This window comes from Teleopsis dalmanni, chromosome 2, assembly GCF_002237135.1.
Source record: "Teleopsis dalmanni isolate 2A chromosome 2, ASM223713v2, whole genome shotgun sequence".
NCBI lineage: Eukaryota > Metazoa > Arthropoda > Insecta > Diptera > Diopsidae > Teleopsis > Teleopsis dalmanni.
The window spans coordinates 170876001-170893035 of NC_051847.1; the positions used below are offsets into that span (position 1 = coordinate 170876001).

A 17035-nucleotide genomic window follows, 5' to 3' on the forward strand; every position below is an offset into this window, starting at 1 on the left:
TTTTTTTCAACTTATTACCTAATTACTCCTAAAATAAAAATTTAATTATAACCATACAATACAAATACAATACAATACAATTACCCTCTTCTAGCATCTGTTTTCGACTCAACAACAACACCTTCCACTAATCCTGTGTAATCTGCCTTCAAGCCCATGAGAGTGGCTTGCGTGCTAACTGCCTCGGCTAATAATTCTAAATTTGTACCTTTTAAAGCTGATATTGGAATGACTTGTACATCGCCGCCTTTGTCTTCAGGCACCAAGCCCATCATCATTAAATCTCTTTTTGTTTTCTCCTGTAAGATATTTTGTTTTCAACAAATTCCAATTTATACTATACTTTCATAATTACAATATTTGCTTCGGGCTTATCAATTTTATTGATAGCAACAATAATGGGAACTGGAAAAAAATAAAACATAAAAAATAAATGCTAATAAACAATTTGTATAAAATAATTAAAATTCACCTTTTGCATCTTGTGCAAGCTTAACAACCTCCTTCGTTTGTGCCATAACACCATCCTCGGCTGCAACAACCAAAACGATGATATCCGTCACATTAGCGCCACGTGCACGCATTGCACTAAAAGCCGCATGACCAGGTGTATCCAAAAACGTCACCTTTTCTCCATTTTCAAGCGTCACCGTAAATGCACCAATATGTTGTGTTATGCCACCAGCTTCACCGGCTGCCACAGCAGAACCTCGCAAAGTATCCAAGAGTGTGGTTTTGCCATGATCGACATGTCCCATAACCGTCACCACAGGTGATCTTATTTGCATCGCTTCTGGTGGTGCAGGTGGTCTTGGCGTTATGTCACGTATTTTTTCAGTTTCTATTTTGTTATCTGGCGCAGGCACGATACGTGTTTTGCTACCGCATTTACTAACAATTTCTTGTATAATTTTGATATCTTCCAATGTGGCTTCAGGTTCAATATTTTTAGCATTTTTTACAAATAACATAGCTTCCTGTATATCCTCTGGGAAATGTAAATTAAAAATTTTAATATGCTAAAAGACAGAATTAATACAACTTACCTAGCGGTCGACTCATCGTTTGCGCTAATTCATCAACCGTCATGTAACGCCATATATCCACCACATTTTTTTTCTTCGGAGAATATTCAATTATTCTATCTGATTTCTGCAATTGTTTACGATTTCTTTTAATTAAACATTTCAATAGTATTTATTTTTAAATGAAAACCTTTTCTTCACCAACTTTCCGGCGTTTTAACCTTGTTTGGGTTGTAAACAAACAGCGCACAGCTGACACAGACTGAACATTGTAAACAGCTGATCGCTGTCTCGCACACGTCCTGCAATGTACATTCAAAATAAATTGCAAATTATAAATTCAGTTAATTTATAGTAAATATTTTTCAAATCAATCGTTTTAAAAATTACTTTTATAGATCGACTCACTTATTTCAAAGTTTTGTTTGCTAAAATTTATTGCTTAATTTCTTACCGCAAAACTGCCACCAACATTTTTACATAAACGTGAACTGCTGCACTAACTGCAGTAAAAAATGTAGAGTTGCCAACAACGCAAAATTCTCTGATTGGAGTTACAAAATTATATTTATAACTGTTCAGTATTATATTAAATTAATAATTATATATATATACAAAATAGTACAATTATGTTTATTTAAATTTATATTTAAATGTTAATTTATTTAATGAGTATTTTGGTTATTTAAACTTTCTTTTTTTCATGACATCCGCACAAATAAATAAATAACATAAAAAAGTTATATGTTAATATTTTGTATTTTTGTATTTTATACTTTGTATTTTAATTTTTCATACATTAGTTCACTGAAGCCTATTTCAAATTTATAATTTATAACTAAGACCAAATATATATATATACACTTATCACCTATTAAACGCAAGAGTTTGTAGAAAATTACAGTTTCCTGAATTTTTTGCTGTATTACATACCGATATAATTTGATTTCTAAAATATTTATAAAATAATAAAATTTTATATTAATCACACAAACAAAATGTAACCATCTAACGGAAACTAGCATAAAAGAACTACAATCAAACTTCCATAACTCGAAGTTCATTTTTGCAAAGAAAAGGCTCGACTTATGGCGATTTCGAGTTAGAGAATTTTTTAATTTTTTTTTATTTATAGCACAGAAGTTATAGTCAAGTAAAATATTCAGTAATTACGGTGTGGGACTTTAATTTTTTTCTTATTTTCAGTAAAAAGAGATTCCACTTTATTTCAAGCCTTATAGTGATCATCAGTTGTAATATCATTCAACTGATGAAGCAAATATATAGTCCGAATTTTGAATAAGTCTTCTATTTCGTAAAACATTAGGTTTCGAAAAAGGGACTTCCCCTAACAGTAAAATACATTAATACTTAAAATAAAAATTCAACTTATAGAATTCACTTTCCTATATTCCTATCGGCACGGAACAAAAATTTTGTTCGAGTTATAATGAAATTCGAGTTATAGAAGTTCGCGTTATGGAAGTTTGACTATATTACAATAATTACCAAACAATGGTGGTCTAATTATTGTTAATCGGTTTCTGGAAAAATTCTCTAACTTTTAAAGGAGGTATCATAAAAATCACTCTATAACAATATATAGTTCAAGGAAAAAAATACTCAGAATATCTCATTTTCCTAAAATCCCTTATGAAAAGTAATACCCCTGATATCATGATTTTATTCAAACTTGCATTAGCTCCTATAATAATAAATCGATTTATTTAAATTTTTAACCTAAATGTTTAAGATAGTTAATTTTGTATTTAGTTTAGCTTAAATAATTTTATTTAATAGTTTTCAATAAATATATTGATAATTTCATTGATAAGCTTAAATACTCTTATTTAGCATTTTATATGATTAAAAGTGAACAAAACCAATAGTTTTTTCTTCATTATTAATTTTTTCTTTACTTAAATAAATTTATACATAGGCCATGTGCATGTTCGAGTAAATTGAGGTGAAGAAAATTAAAATTTCATAGGGATTTTTTGCACTGCACTTATGTAAATATTTATTTATTTATTGCACTTATTTATTATTTTTGCTTAAAAGTTTTCAAATTTTTTTATTAAACATCTTTTAAAATAAACACCCAATTTATTTGATTTTTATCTAATTTATTCTACTTGAAATTCTGGTAAATACCAACATTTGCTGCCATACTGACATGATTTACTATTTCCCTTAATTTACGATCAACTTACTCAAACTCGCGGACGGATTTAATAAAGATTGAAGTATTATAATTAATAAATGTCTAATTCTATTTATAATCTGTGTTGTTATTAATGATCTTATGACCGTATATGGTCACAAGCGGCATTCGCGTCGAAGACCGTAATATTTCAAAGACGGATTCATTGTTAAGATCGTAGAACTACAGTCTTTGCTCGTTGTGGGATGTGTAAACAGTTATGTTTATTGTTGCTAAAATATTATAAAATTTTTAAAATATTATAATATCGATCACTTGTTGTATAATTTTTTATTATTTAATAAGTCTAATATAATATTTCTTCATGTTTGCTTATATTTGCTTACATTAAGTAATGTACGTACATTTCACTGCACACTTTCATGACAATTTTGTTTACATTAGTGTAATATATAATATTGAGTTCAACATGAATTTGCTAAGGCATTGACATGTTAATCCCTTAGCAAGGAATCTCGCACTACTATCCATTACTTCTCGCCTAAAAAGAGTTGACGGTTCAGCCATTAATTAATATTCAATAGCTTAAAGTAAAAACCACACCTCATGTTGATTTTGATATTCCGTGTGATTCTGCATGTTGCCCTCTGCACTTGAATAGCAGGGAAAATTTTAATTAGTAAAGACAAGAACCGTTCTTCTGAAATGCATGTACAAAGACCGTAACACTATGCAAATACGTTCTCTCAATGCATATTTTTCGAATAATTTCAATGATAGTTGTTGTATAGGCTAAATTAATTAATACTCCCATCTATGCACAAATAGTAAATTTATATATTCTAATATTTGATTTATTCATTTTACGGTTTTTAATATTAGGCTTAGGTCGGTAATTTAAGATATAAAATTTAAAAATATTTTTCTTTAATAAAAAATCACACTTATAAATTTGTGTTAAAAATTTAAATATATTTTAATTTTTATAAAAATTATTTTTTATTACAGATATCTTCAGTGTACATAATAAATAAAACAAAAAATTGTTCTTTTATTAACTTTAAAAAATTTTTTAATTTACTTTTTTATTGAAATATTTCTATTCAGTTTTTATAATTAGTGAATAAAATGTACAAATTGATTTTGAAACGATTTTGGGCTACTCAATAATTAAATTCAATTTAATGCCCTTAATACAATAAATATATATTATAAATATAATTAAACAAAATAAAATAAAGGGAACCTGAATATAAAAAAGAAAGGCACGATGTTCAAAATGCCGTGGCAAAAATATAATTAATATAAAATGGAATAATTAATAACGAAAATTTTAAGAATTAAATATGAAAATTATATATATGCAGAAGAATATCAATTAATTTAGATTCTGTTAAATTTTTTTTGTTATATTATATTAGGAATTATATTATTTTATATTATATTATAATTTATATTATATTATAAATTAATCAACGTTTGTTGTTAAATCTTTTTTTTTTATTTATATGTAAATCCACATATCTTATTTATGGCAAAACGCAAATTGATTGACAATTATAAATTTTAACAGATGTAAGAAAAATATATGTAGAAAATAACATCCATACATTTGATGCTTAGATTTTTTTGTTTTTATTATTGCAATTATATTAACTTACTTAAAAATATGGAATTTACACACAAAAATTCACAATCAACATTTTGCCATTAAAATTTTATTTAAAAACGAAAATATAATTTTTCATATATTATATATAGTTAGAAGCAAATTCACTGAGAATTATAAATTTTTATAATCACACATGTAGAATATCTCTAAAAAAAAATGATAACAAATTTGATACTTAGATTTAAATCCGTCTATTTAGCTCTTTTACAATAGTTGCATTTGCTAATAAGAAATCAAGTAAAAAGGAAGCTTAAAAAAATTCATACTTAAGATTTTGTATTAAACTTATATTCGATCACATATACGAGAGTAAAGACATCTTATTTATGATAAGAAGTAAACTGTTTGAGAATTATAAATATTTTTACGTATACATTTATTTGCATATGTGAAATATATTCATGCAGACTACTATATTGAAGATTATTGCAACATTTTATAACTTTAATAGCTTATTTAATCATATTTTGATTATGATTAGTAACAAAGCTGTTTTATGTATGATCAAAAAATAATAAAATAGATTGCAATAAAAAAATTAAAATAGAATTTAATTAAAATAACATTAAATAAAAGCAAAAGAATGAGAAGATATAAAAATACGCAAAAACATAAAATAATAGAAAAATATTTAATGAAGTAAAATAAAATCCAACGCATCACACTAAAAAAATAATGTACGATACGATTATAAATAAATAATATAACGTAAAAAACCAGATTATAAAATAAAAAAAATAATTCAAGTAAATGAGTTCAAAAATTAATAAAAGGAGAGACCATTTTATATATTAAAATTGTATATTAAATGGAAAAAAATGAAACGAAAGGAAATAATTAGAATAACAAAATTAATAAAAAAAACCTGTATGTGAAAATGTTGAATATTAATATAATTAAAATTTTTAATAATTATAATAATAATAATAATTACAATTAGTAATAATTATAATTCAAATTCTGGTACTTGGTATTTGGCAATATTCGAAACAGCTGTATGATCAAAATAATAATAATAATTATAATAATATAAAAAAGATTTTTGTTGTTGTGTAGTTCACTACTTTTCGAAAAAACCTCTTTACAAAATAAAACAAAATAAAATAAAAAAAAAATATAAATAAAATATTTAAATATGAAATTAAATGATATAATATGAAATGAATATTAAATATTTAAATATTTATTTTATAAAATAAAATAGAAAATAATACAAAATAAAAAAAAAGGCAATAGTATATTTGTAATAAAATATTACAAGATAAAGTAAAATAAAAAGAAATAAATAAAATGAAATAATAATTTAAATAAGTTATTATTTATTATATTTATTATTATGAAATTATTATATTATAGATTCAATAAAATTAAATATGATATATAAAAGTAGAAAAGATAATGCAATAAATAATATGTAATAAATTATTATAAAATGATATGTAATAAATAAAATAATATTAAAAAAAATTTTATGAAATAAACTAAAATATGATAAATAAAATGTAATAAAATATAAATAAAAATTATTTTTATTATACTTTATGTTATCATAAATTAAAATATAATTAAAATAAATAAATATAAATAAATATATATCGAATAAAACATTATTAAAAATAAAATAATATTTTAAAATAGACAAAATAAATAAAAATTCAATAAATAAAATATAATAAACTACTACAAAATAAAATTGAATAAAATAAAATATATTGCAAAATAATAAAATAATATAAAATAAATTTCTAGAAATAAAATTTAATAAATTCCTGTTAAAATAAAATAAATTTCTATTCTATAAAATAAAATAAAATAAAATAAAATAAAATAAAATAAAATAAAATAAAATAAAATAAAATCAAATAAAATAAAATAAAATAAAATAAAATAAAATAAAATAAAATAAAATAAAATAAAATAAAATAAAATAAAATAAAATAAAATAAAATAAAATAAAATAAAATAAAATAAAATAAAATACAATGAGTGAAATATTTTAATTTTAACAATAAACAAAGTATAATAAAATATTTTAAAATAAAATGAAATAAAATAATATAAAACAAGTTTTTATAAAATAAACTAAAATAAAATACAATTAAAAATAAAATATAAATGAAACATTTTAAAATATAACAATATATTTTTAATAAATAAAGTATAATAAAATATTTTAAAATAAAATAAAGTAAAATAAAATAAAAATGTACAATAAAATAAATTATTTATTATAATAAATATTAATTATTATAATATAAATAATATAAAATAAAATAATACAAACCAAATAAAATGAGTTATTACAGAACAAATACAATAGAGTTTAACTAAATAGAAATTATAAAATAAAATTAAATATAGTCTAATAATATGAAAGATTAATCAAAATAAGTGAAGTAACATAGCCCACATAGACACAGCCATATTGAAAATATTTCCTAGAGTTGAAGTTTAAATAAAATAATATAAATCTTAAATAAAACTTCATTTTAAAATATATTCTTTAATATAAAAATTAGATAAATTTGAGGATATAATAATTTTGGAGATACATTTTTTTAGGTGCAATTATTTTAACCGTGTCAGCAGAGGGTCGTTAGAGTCATTTATCCATGAACTGCCCTGAATAGCTGTTTCAAAATTAGTCAAAGTGAACACCCCCTGCGTCATTATCTGTAATTATCTATAATAATAACGGTAATAAATTTTTTTTCTTTATCATCTGTGGTCGTTATTGCGTTTAATCGAAATTTTTTATAATTAAATTTCTCTGCGACGCACTTTAATGTTTGTTTGCTCCTAGAGAATGCATTGACATCTTGCCTCAGACAATGTAGCCAGATTTATTTACGCAGTTTATGGGTAAGATAGGTAAGGTCTGTCGGTTATGCTGTGCATCTTCTCGATTGCGTACGCCTGAGCCCGCATCCTCTTGCGCTACGAACTCACTCGAATGTTCTGTGCACACATTGAACATTTTTCTGTTTGCATTGCAAAGAAAGTTAAACATTGCATTTCAAGGAAACGCACAGCAACTTTACAATTTATCTGGGAAAATGTAATTAGGATATGCACACCACCTTCCCAATCTCTTTCCGTTGCAGCATCTTCTAAAGCAGATGAGCTGGTGCTGCTGCAGTACTGACATTTCTGTAGGAAAAATGAAAAAAAAATTGAATAAAAAATGAAAATTGAGATTTAATAAAATTTAATTGAAGTGAAAAGCAACTTTAATTATTCTAACATTTTCCATTGCAGATTAAAAAATAAAAATCAGAAAATATAAAAAAATGTATAGAAAAGAAATCTAAGCAGCGGCAAAGATGCAAAGCTCCAGCCATTTTCGTACTTGGAATTGAAATGGCGAAAGTTGCAAAGTTGAATTCTCGTCTTCGCATTCAAGCTTTGCATTCCACACGTTATTACAGATGATAATGATGTGCAGGCAGCAGGCAGCAGGCAACTATCTCACGCGTCAAAGAGGCAACAGTGCGAAAGTCAAAGCGAGAGAAGAGTGTAGAATCTGTACACACGAACCAACACACACACCAACACACACCAATTGATGGCTCAGCAGTTGCTGCCGACAGATAACTCACAATGAGGCGGAGCAAAGTAAACAAATATGGCCGAAAATTTTTGCTGCTGCTTACACAAGTGTACCTCGGCACACACACACGCACTGCTACTCACTTGCAGTTGCCTGAAAATATATTTACACATTTTGCAAAAGACACCGAAATTTCACATTTTGGGTAAATTTATTTCGCATCCATTGCATGCGTTCGTTGCTGTTGCTGGCTGTTGCTGGCTGTTGTGCTCATCAGCAGGAATTGAATGAGTAAAATGACAAGCCAACAAACAAACCAACAACAAACCAACGAGCAAGACATTAAATAGTCGAAAAACAGTTGAAATCTGGAGAAGTTCTCGCAACATTTGAACGAAATCTTCAAATACGTGCATCTGCCATATGAGCGCACACAGCTGCCTTGTGTGTGAGTTGTGAAATGGTATATGCGTGCGTGTGTGTGTGCGAGTGAATGTATGCATTTTGTATATTGGAAAATAATGGAGACGATTGGAATATAAAAAACTGTGCTGAGACCGAGACTGCTTAAAGCAAATAAAAATATTTGAACTTTAATTTGAATTTAAGCCGCAAACTTCTGCACCTTCGACACGAAAATTGCATAATTTCCATTTTATTTATATTTTATTTATATTTTAATTTTAATTTAATGACTTTTGATGCGGTGCTAAAACTATTAAGAATACATGAACGAAGTAAGCAAATTAATTATTATTCATAATTTTTTATATTAACTTTATTTTAAATTAAGTCAATAAAGATCTCTTTATTTAATGCTTAAGACTATTGGCTTAATATTTTTTTTATTATCAATGATTCTTTATATATTAATTTTCTTCTACTAAATTCTTCCTCTTTTAAATAATATTTTAAATAATTTTAAACAATATATAAATAATAATATAACAACACTATTCGTTTTTTTTTTTATAAGAATATGGAAGAATATAATAGTTATAAGAATATATTAATTTTCATTTAGTAACTTCTTCTTTTAAATAATATTTAAAAAAATTTTAAATAATATATAAATAATAATATAACTCTTAAGACTATTGGCAATGATTTTTATAAAAATATAGATTTCTAATATCTTATTATCAATGATTCTTCACGTTTTTTTTTGTTTTACTAAATTCTTCTTCTTTTAAATAATATTTTAAGTAATTTTAAACAATATATAAATAATAATATAACACAATTCGTTTTATTTTTTATAAGAATATGGATGTGTAAAATATTATTATCAATAATTTTTCATATATTAATTTTCTTTTAGTAACTTCTTCTTCTTTTAAATAATATTTTAAAAAATTTTAAATAATATATAAATAATAATATAACTCTTAAGACTATTGGCAGTGATTTTTATAAAAATATAAATTTCTAACATCTTATTATCAATGATTCTTCATGTACTTTTTTTTGTTTTACTAAATTCTTCTTCTTTTAAATAATATTTTAAATAATATAATATTTAAATAATTATAAATAATATATAAATAATAATATAACTCTTAAGACTATTCGTTTTATTTTTATAAGAATATCGATTTTCTAAAATTTAAAATTATTAAATCTAAAATTTTATTATTAATGATTCTTTATATATTAATTTTTTTCTACAAAACTTTTCTTCTATTAAATCAGAGCCGTCCTGACCAGATGTGATCGCGGGTCAATACAAATCACTGTACAGATTGGAGGGTCGCAAAAACAAATACATGTGTTCTATGTGGTTCTCGACAAAAATTATAATTTGGTAATAATGTTAAATTTAGTTTTGTTAATTTATTAATATAACTTCATTTATTTGGTATACCATAAAAATAAAATAATGTAGTTTTACCAGTACACCAAAATTTGAGTAATTGCTGTAGATTAAAAACATGTCCGTGCTTTGGACAGCCCTGTCTTAAATGATATTCTTATAAGGCTTTATAATGAGGTTTCATATCAGAAAATGTGAAGTTATTTTTCAATATTAGTGAAAAGCATCTGCGACACCAGGATGTGATGTAGGACGAATGAAGAACCATTTCTACGCATAACTCAATATGAAAAATGTATAAAAAGTCATTTTAATGACCTAAAATAAGCAAAAGTGTAAACTTCTTAATAAAAAAAAGAGCTTAAAAAAGTATCATATCCACTGAAAAATACAAGAAACATTTCAATAATTCTCAAAGACTTTTGATGGGACCTGGATTTCTGAACTGATTTGTGAACTAAAAACTTTTACATGACGCGTTTTCGCAATTGTATCCAATAAGTCGCGGCGTCCTCAAGTATACTAGGCCCGTTATTGTGACTGCTGTACACATATGATTTGCCAATGAACTCAAGGTGTATTGTCGGAACTTTTGCAAATGACACGGGTACTGGTCCAAACAACAATGTGTCTACCACCAAGCTACAAACTGCTCTTCAACAAGTTGAACAATGGTCTAATAAATAAAAACGGACAGTAAATAGTTCAAAATCTAACTATGTCGACTTTACTAACAAAAGCGAAGTTCAAATTCTATTATTTCTAAACAACGTAAGAAGTCTTATTTCTAAATCTGTGAAATATCTGGGTATGAACCTAGATGACACACTGAGATGAAATCAAGAATCAAGAAAAAATTATCAGCTGAATATTAGATCCAAAAAATTGAATTGGCTTATTGGAAGGAAATCCAAAGTATATCAGCAAAACAGTCTTATGATATACAAACAAGTTTTCAAGCATATATGGCTCTATGGTGTCCAAATTTGGTGTTGTGCCAAAAATCTTATAATAGATATGATACAAAGGTTCTAAAACAAAGTATTCAGGGCTGCAGTTATTTCTCTATGGTATGTGCGAAATACTGACCTATATTGTGATCTTGAAGTACCTACTGTCAGGCGAGAAATACAGGAGGCTGCCAATACACATTATGAAATGCCAAGTCAACACTTAAATAGTCGCTATAAACGAAAGGATCTATTGAGATGCTTTAAGCAGCAAGGAGATGATTAGCTCAGATCCATGTGCTCGCTTTAGATAAGTAACATAACTTGTAATATTAAACTAAAATAATCTGTTATTGGTCAATGTGACTTATTGTTGTTAATTCAAACTTTACTTTGTTTATATATAAAAAAAAATTTCAATAATTCTATTATTTAAGAAAATATTTTCTTGAGAATAATGTTCATTACCATTTATGAGAGCGATCCTTACATAGACTCTGTTTTCAATAGGAAAAAAACCATTTCCACTGAAATAATGAACGAATTATTCAATTATTCTATCATTTACGAAATCATCTATTACAAAATGGGTCATCATCAATTACGTGGGGACCATCTTCACATAGGTTCTTCGTTCTTACAATTTACTACTCCTCATTCGTTTATGATTATGATTTATGATATTATGTTATATACATATATTATTTTATATGACAATATTATGTCTTATCCTCCAGTAATAAATTTATGTACCAAGTACTATAGCTTAATAATGACAACTATTTCAAGAAAAAGAGATAGGTCTCTTAGTTTCTAATAAACATACTTGTAAAGTTTTTTGAATTTACTAAATGCATTGTTTACAATTATCGGTCCAGTCTGGTGAATCTCACAAGAATCGGTCCAGTCACCAAAAATGCGAGTATTATTATGGGATTAGGTGTGCTTAAATAAAAATTCTAAGTTTCGATTTGATAACAATGAAAAAAGTTCCTAGTGATATGTCATTGCAGGTAACTGTTAAGCGAATCGATTAGTTTTATTATATGTTTGCCAAAAGTGACGAATCCTTAATTAGACTTAGCCGTGTCCTCTAAAGTTTGGATTAAAGGCAAATAATGTGATGTTGAGTGTTTGGTGGGGTTGGAAGAAAAATGTTAATTATGAGCTTGTTCCAGCTTGATGCGGTGGTTACTCAATAATTAAACTCAATTTAATGCCCTTAATACGGAAAACTTGTTATAAATATAATTAAACAAAATAAAATAAAGGGAACCTGAATATAAAAAAGAAAGGCACGATGTTCAAAATGCCGTGCACAAATAAATTAATATAAAATGGAATAATTAATAACGAAAATTTTAAGAATTAAATATGAAATTTATATATATGCAGAAGAATATCAATTAATTTAGATTTTGTTAAATTTTTTTTGTTATATTATATTAGGAATTATATTATATTATAATTCATATTATATTATAAATTAATCAACGTTTGTTGTTAAATCTTTTTTTTTATTTATATGTAAATACACACATCTTATTTATGGCAAAACGCAAATTGATTTAGAACTATAAATTTTAACAGATATAAGAAATATATGTATAAAAAATAATATCCATACATTTGGTGCTTAGATTTGGCTTATTCTATTTTTTTTTTGTTTTTATTATTGTAATTATATTAACTTACTTAAAAATATGGAATTTACACACAAAAATTTACAATCAACATTTTGCCATTAAAATTTTATTTAAATACGAAAATACAATTTTTCATATATTATATATAGTTAGAAGCAAATTCACTGAGAATTATAAATTTTTATAATCACACATGTACAATATCTCTAAAAAAATGATAATAAATTTGATATTTAGATTTAAATCTGTCTATTTAGTCCTTTTTTTATACCATAGTTGCATTTGCTAATAAGAAATCAAGTAAAAAGGAGGATTAAAAAAATTCATACTTAAGATTTTGTATTAAACTTTTATTCAATTACGCATAGGAGAGTCTAGATATCTTATTTATGATAAGAAGTAAACTGTTTGAGAATTATAAATATTTTTAATGTATACATTTATTTGCATATGTGAAATATATTCATGCAGACTACTATATTGAAGATTATTGCAACATTTTATAACTTTAATAGCTTATTTAATCATATTTTGATTATGATTAGTAACAAGGCTGCTTTATGTATGATCGAAAATAATATAATAGATTGCAATAAAAAAATTAAATAGAATTTAATTAAAATAACATCAAATAAAAACAAAAGAATGAGAAGATATAAAAATATGCAAAAACATAAAAAAATAGAAAAATATTTAATGAAGTAAAATAAAATCCAACACATCACACTAAAAAAAATAATGTACGATACGATTATAAATAAATAATATAATATAAAAAACCAGATTATAAAATAAAATAAAAGTAATAATTCAAGTAAATGAGTACAAAAATTAATAAAGGGAGAGAACATTTTATATATTAAAATTGTATATTAAATGGAAATTAATTTTTAGACTTAGCCGTGTCCTCTAAAGTTTGGATTAAAGGCAAATAATGTGATGTTGAGTGTTTGGTGGGGTTGGAAGAAAAATGTTAATTATGAGCTTGTTCCAGCTTGATGCGGTGGTTAATTCTGTCATCTACTGCTAACAACTCGACCACTGAAATGACACAAGCAAGGAAAAGCGCCTATAATTGGCCAGGACACATTCTAGCTGGACTGATGTATACGGGTGATAAATGCTGCTAAAACAAAACGACAAATGATGTTGTTGTTTCTTGATTATCACATTCAATGGATTCAATTATTTGGAATAGTAGTCTGATATTAATGTTTTTCTTATTTTCAAATAGTCCATGAAAATTATTCCACTTAAATTCAAAAATACGGAAGGCAAAACTTTTCTAGTCGGTTGTTGAGTTCGTGGTCGGGTTCTACCCATTCTCTGGTTTGTAAATAAAACGGTAACTACTTTTTATATTATCCAATCATCATAAAAATTATATATGTTAAAACCTTACTAAATCCCAAATAACAACAAAAATCATGCTTTGATTTATAACGAAACAAACTCCCGATATTTTTATAGAAGAATGCTCCCGATATTTTAATTATAGGAGAATTTTTATAAGTAACAACAGAGTGTTGCATCAATATTCCAGGTACGTCATTTTAACAACCATTTTTAGTAAATTTGTGAATTCTGAACAATTTTAAATGATATATAACGAAGACAAGTTTGTAGAATCTTATTAAATTCCTATGAAAGTTTTTAACCTTATCATCTTATAAGTAAATTGAAGATGTCTCACTGTTTCAAATAAAGTTTTAATGTCTAACAAGACCATGCCTGCATAAAGCTCCTGATTAAAATTTGATGAGATAATATTGCAGGCCCTAATGAGAACCGTGTGGTGCCCTCTGCGTATAATTCATTAATGGTTTAGCAATAAATTTTTCAAATGATTGAAGTCCATTATCTTTTTCTTAATAATTTTTCCGAGAATATTATTTTCAAAAAAATAGTGTTTAAATTTATATAAACTAGTGGCAGGCCATTGAATCACTTCCATGTACCTCAATTAGCGATATTTCGCCGCTTTGGTACCACATTTCTCGCAAGAGCACCTAGTATAAAAGAGTAGAGCCTAAATCAACCCCGTCGAATTCAGATAATTTAATAGGTCTCTCGTCTTCACCGATGAACAGTCTGATAGACTGTCAAAGAAATATCTTCCCAAAAATCTATTTCTTCTGGACGCCAGGGTCGGGCATTCACAGAGAAAATGTATTATGGTTTCTTTTTCCAGCGGGTTTCCACAACTTCTGCAGTGAGGATTATATGCAATACACAGTTACTCTGCTTGGGCTCCTATATACCAATGACCAGAGAAAACTGCAGTAAGCCTTGCAGTGTTCACGCTGTCTCTTTTGATGAGTTTCGAAATTTTATAGGTGAGCTATGTTAACCTGGAATTTGCACATGAATTAAGTGTTTTCCATTTGTTATTGCCAAGTTGAAGAAATAAGAGATAAGTACTAGTAATGTACACCGGTACCGCCAGGGACACATCCAGGAAAGCACCGGAGTAGGCTAAACAGATGGTGGGAATAGTAAGTAGAATTGTTTTACTTTTTAATTGGTACGATTTTAAATTCCTTCAAGAAGTAGTTCCATAAATAGTATACCAGTTGGTCTGCAACCTAGGGAAAGTTAAAAGATTCAGCAGACTTTTTAATTGGAATAATATTAGATACTTTCCGTGAGTTATTCTTTATAGTACATTAATTGGTCTACTACTTAGTTGCCTAATTGAAAGAATCTGACTCATTTAAGCCTCTTTGCAACCGTTTTACACAGTGGAAACTCTTACTGCTTTTGAATCTCATTACGGAACTGGTTAAATTCGCAGCTAATTTATTTGAGAGAAAAAATTTATAATATTAAATATTTGAACCATAAAATACTTTTTAGTTAAATAACTTTTAAATAACATTGGATTTCTTTCATGACTTAGGATGTAGTGCCATTCATATCCGGTTTAACGAAGTATTCAAAGAACTATTCAGACAATCAGATAGCAAATGAAGTATCTGAAGAAAATCATAAATATTAATATAAGTTATTTAAAATTAATATTTTTTATTTAGTTCCTTAAAATGCAATAAATACCGAACACACAAAATCGTATTAGCAACAACAAATTCTATTATCTGTACATAAATTTGTGCTTATTTCTGTGATCCACGTTCATTGGATTTTTTCTTCTACCTTTAAAATTCGCTCCCGAAGTCTTCACATAGTTCTACTACAGATAATAATCCCAAATCCTGATATTCGAAGACTACTTCCTCACAAAAAATTCGATTTTTTATCATCTATAGATATTTCGTTTCGATTGATCGATTCGATCGAATTGAATTGCTTCTGTTTTTGAAGTATCCAAATAATACGAACAGCTCTACGTGGAAGTATAGTAATCGTAAAATGTCTTAAATTGATCCATCTTTGAAGTAGTAGCTTATCGATATTTGTCTGTCTTAAAAAAAAAATTATGTGATGGTCAAAACATTGACGAATGCCAAACTTCCATGGAGTTTGGATAGCACATGGGTGTAGTCATTTTTATTCCATCAATTCTGAAATAAATTCTGATTTATTTCTGATTTTACGACGGTTTATATTATTATTATAATATATAGAATAAAATGTTTAATATAGTTATGTTAAAATTATCCAAATATTTGATTGATTTCCTTATGGTAAATTTAACCCACCCTAGGTGACAAACTGTTCTTCTCAAGGATAGCTTCAATTACTATGTATAATTACTATAAAATGAAATGTAAATTAGTTGTGTTGACGTCATACATTGTTCGCGAATTTGTGGTTCAATCGCAGGATTAATTACGGATATTCAAATTTTTCTATACCTTTAGAGATGCTTAAGCTTAAGTTTTCATTGATTTTATAATTTAAGAAGTGTTTTCGAAATTATTTTTCATAATGGAAAGTGCATAAATGGGCTTAGCCACTTCGGACCCCTCATTGCACTTTGCCTACCGCAATTGATTGAAACTCGAGTGTTATTGTTATGCATTTCATACTTAAATATATATTTTTATATACATATATGTATATAAAATGCCCATATGTAAAGATATTTATTTATATATTTATATATTTGTGCTATTAATTTTTGCATTTCTCTGCATTTTCCTTTTGATTGACGCTTTTGTCGTTTATGTTGTCGTCGTCGTCACATCACATCATCATCATCATCATCATCGTTGTCGATGTTAATGTCGTTGTCGTCAGCGGACAAACAATTTA

The 17035-nt window shown here is 26.1% G+C and overlaps 1 protein-coding gene across 1 annotated transcript in view; it reads right to left on the reverse strand.

The window, feature by feature from the left end:
- Positions 1–1516, reverse strand: part of LOC119676151 (translation initiation factor IF-2, mitochondrial-like) — a 28527-nt gene extending 27011 nt beyond the window's left edge. The window contains exons 1-6 of the mRNA XM_038087384.1: positions 1480–1516; positions 1216–1327; positions 1047–1152; positions 473–988; positions 356–405; positions 85–299 (exon numbers count right to left, since the gene is read on the reverse strand). Coding sequence (XP_037943312.1) covers positions 85–299; positions 356–405; positions 473–988; positions 1047–1152; positions 1216–1327; positions 1480–1499 — 1019 coding nt within the window. The 5' untranslated portion in view covers positions 1500–1516. The remainder of the gene's footprint in view (positions 1–84; positions 300–355; positions 406–472; positions 989–1046; positions 1153–1215; positions 1328–1479) is intronic.
- Between the last annotated feature and the right edge of the window lie 15519 nt (positions 1517–17035).